This window comes from Mauremys mutica, chromosome 12 (genome assembly GCF_020497125.1).
Source record: "Mauremys mutica isolate MM-2020 ecotype Southern chromosome 12, ASM2049712v1, whole genome shotgun sequence".
NCBI classification, from domain to species: domain Eukaryota; kingdom Metazoa; phylum Chordata; order Testudines; family Geoemydidae; genus Mauremys; species Mauremys mutica.
This window is the reverse complement of record NC_059083.1, coordinates 46639279-46642739: the sequence shown is the minus strand read 5'-3', so window position 1 is coordinate 46642739 and position 3461 is coordinate 46639279. Positions and strand designations below refer to the sequence as shown.

At 42.5% G+C, this 3461-nt stretch overlaps 1 protein-coding gene across 1 annotated transcript; it reads left to right on the top strand.

The window, feature by feature from the left end:
* Positions 1–1303: 1303 nt before the first annotated feature.
* Positions 1304–2272, top strand: LOC123346813 (olfactory receptor 1440-like). Its single transcript, XM_044984267.1, has one exon. The coding sequence runs from the start codon at positions 1304–1306 to the stop codon at positions 2270–2272; it is 969 nt and encodes a 322-aa protein (XP_044840202.1).
* The last annotated feature ends 1189 nt before the right edge of the window (positions 2273–3461 follow it).

The window sequence follows — 3461 nt, the reverse complement described above, 5'->3', positions numbered from 1 at the left end:
AGCAGATAGGAAGAAGAAATAGGCAGGTATTAAAACGAATATTGTATTGTATCTGATATTTGCATTGCTAGTATTTGTACTTCTGTTAAAACTACCTAAACAAAGACATAGAATAACAAACAAGAATTATTGTACTTCTTAACTCAAAATTCACAAACAAATTGATCACTAACTAAAGCATCAATAAAAAATTCAGATATGTGTGTGACAAGGAGGTAGAATAATAAATCATAGAACTGAAGGGCTGGAAAGGATCTTGAGAGGTCACCTAGTCCATCCTCCTGGGCTGACCATCTAGACCATCTCTGACAGGTGTTTGTCTAAGCTGCTTTTTAAAAAGTCAGATAATGGGGATTCCAAAAACTGCCTTGTAACCTGTTCTGAGGCTTCCTTATCCTTAGAGTTAGAAAGCTTTTCTACTGTCTAAACTAAATCTCCCTTGCTGCAGATAAAGCTGATTCCTTCTTATACGACCCTCAGGGGACATAAAGAACAATTGATCACTGTCCTCTTTATAACAACCTTTTACATGTTTGAAGACTCATCAGGTTCCCCCTCAGTTCTCTCTTCTCTAGACTAAACATGCCCAATTTTTATAACCTTTCCTCATAGGTCAGGTTTTCTAAACCTTTTATCATTTTGTTGCTCACTTCTAGATTCTCCCCAATTTGTCCATGTATTTCTTATTGTGTGAAGGCCAAAACTGAACATAGTCCTCCAGCTGTGGCCTTCTTGGTGATGAGTAGAGCAGAACAATTACCTCCTGGGTCTTAGATACACCACAACAGATGATTCTGGCTTCGCTTGTTAGTGTGTGCAGAAAGCTGTGAGTGGTCTCATAGCACCATGAAGACATTCAGTAACTATGTTTCTCAGCAGATGGTGAGCCAGTTTATAAAGGGCATAAAATATTATTCTGAACTTTTCCAGCTGGAGAAAGTGAGGCACGGAATGATATGATTTGCTCGAGGTCACACTGGATCATGATTGAAGCCCAGATCTCCTGACTCCCAGTCTTGCCCATTACACTGCACAATGCTGAAGTGCACAGTGTTACTGGGGATAACTGAGGTACCAACCCAGCAAAAGGGTTTGAGGTTAGAGCATGTACAGGGACATTGATGATATTTGCAGGGCAAAGGTTCAAGAGCAGAAATCCAAGTCAACCTGTCCCTCCCTCTCTAACCAAATTTAAACATCAACAAAAATGAAGTAACCCCTCCCCACAAAGGTATCTGTTTCATGTCATATTTCACAGGCTATTATTACTACTTTTTTAATTTTATTTTTCTTGATAGAACCCATGGCAGACACAAAAGAGAGAAATCAAACATCCATCACAGGATTTATCCTCTTGGGCTTTGGGAATCTCCATGAACTGAAAATTCTTCTCTTCCCACTGTTTCTAGTGATCTACATTGTGACAGTGGCTGGGAACATCCTCATTGTTGCACTAGTTGTGGCTGATCAGCACCTTCACACCCCCATGTACTTCTTCCTGGGGAACTTGTCCTCCTTGGAGACCTGCTATACCTCCACCTTCCTGCCCAGGATGCTGGTCAGTCTCCTGACTGGGGACAGATCCATTTCTGTTAGTGGTTGCATTGTACAATTTGATATCTTTGGTTCTCTGTTAGCTACAGAATGTTGTCTCTTATCAGTGATGTCTTACGATCGGTATTTAGCTATATGCAAACCACTGCAATATGCAGCCCACATGAATAGTAGATTTTCCTTCCAGCTAGCAGTCGGGTGTTGGCTAACTGGGTCTGTAGCCAGCACAATCACAGCATGTTGGCTATCACAATTGATTTTCTGTGGCCCCAATGAAATTGACCATTTCCTTTGTGATTACACCACATTGATAAAACTGTCCTGCAGTGACACCAGCTTGATGGTTCTTGTGATTTTCCCTCTCTGCTTCATATTCATTCTTCCCCCATTTCTATTAACCCTGGCATCTTACGTGTATATCATCAGCACTGTCCTGAGAATTTCTTCCAGCACTGGGAGACAAAAGGCTTTTTCCACCTGCTCCTCTCACCTCATTGTGGTGACAATTTTCTATGGGAATCTATTCGTTGTCTACATGCTCCCAGATACTGCTGCACTGCAAGACCTCAACAAAGTGTCCTCTGCCTTCTACACCATCCTGACTCCCATGGTCAATCCTCTCATCTACAGCCTGAGAAACAAGGAGGTCAAGGAAGCCCTGAGAAAAGCTCTGAGTAAGACTATGACTTTTATAACCAATCACAAACTTTTTTCTTGACATTTATTGTAAGTAGCAATAAAATATATATAGTAGGAGCTCATTAAGCGGTGTAATGTAGCAAACCAAAGCGCATGTGGGAGCCCTGAATTATTCGAGCTATTCTATTACCTACAGTGAGACCCCTGGTGTGCAGAAGGGCTAGTTTATAAGTAATGACTGCAGGGCCAGGTATTTACTGACTCATCAGGCACATTCTGGATGGATCCTGGATCTGCCTGGGTTAATGTGAGCTAAACGAGCTGCACTGTGAGATGGACAGAGCATGTCCAGCCCACCCTTAATTGAACTCCACCAATGTCAGTGGGGACTTAAGGGATTTATTCATGATGAAGTTCCCTGCAGTGCAGAGGGTCTACATGAGGTATACGATGTTTGCACTATTGTTGTAGCTGTGTTTTCCCCCAGGATATTAAAGAGACAAGGTGGATGAGGTAATATCTTTTATTGGTCCAGCTTCTGCTGGTGAAAGAGACAAGCTTCTGAGTTTACACAAAGGTCTTCTTCAGATTGGGGACAGGTACACAGCATGTCACAGCTACATACAAATGTGGAACAGATAAGGCATTAACACATGTTGCAAGAGGCTATTCAAGGTGAAGTGGGCAGTTAACACCTCTCCAGTCACAAGACAAAGAGGGTTAGTGAGTTACAGATTGCTGGAATGAACCATAAATCCAGTGTCTTTATTAAGGCCCCATGATTTTTGCTGTGTAGCAGATTTATGAATTTAAGTATCATTAAACAATTACAACCCATACTCACTGGGGACCACATCCTGAATGACATCTTTCCGAACCCCTTCCTTTGGCCTTCAAACATACCCCTGCAACCTCTCCAACCTCATTATCAGAAGCAAGTTCCCCACAGATCAGGAGCCACCAACTCAAAGAGGCGCCAGCCCCTGCCATAACAAGAGATGTGAAACCTGCCGACATGTCTTCACTGCCATGATGGTCAACACCTACCACAACACATGTTTCCGGATCCATGGGACCTACACATGGCTATCACAACATGTGGCATACCTCAGCTGGTAGGCTTTCTCAGAGCAAGCCCTACCAAATGGCAGGGAGAGGAGAAGACTTCTCTTATAAACTTTAGCCCACTGCTTAGGCCACTCACCAAGAATATTGGAGACCCCCAGTTTAATTTTGAACATTGGTTTTCTACATTTTAGATACCTGCT

Bases quoted from the DNA above. Each gene is read 5' to 3' on its own strand.
- LOC123346813 (XM_044984267.1), top strand. From the start codon at position 1,304: ATGGCAGACACAAAAGAGAGAAATCAAACATCCATCACAGGATTTATC.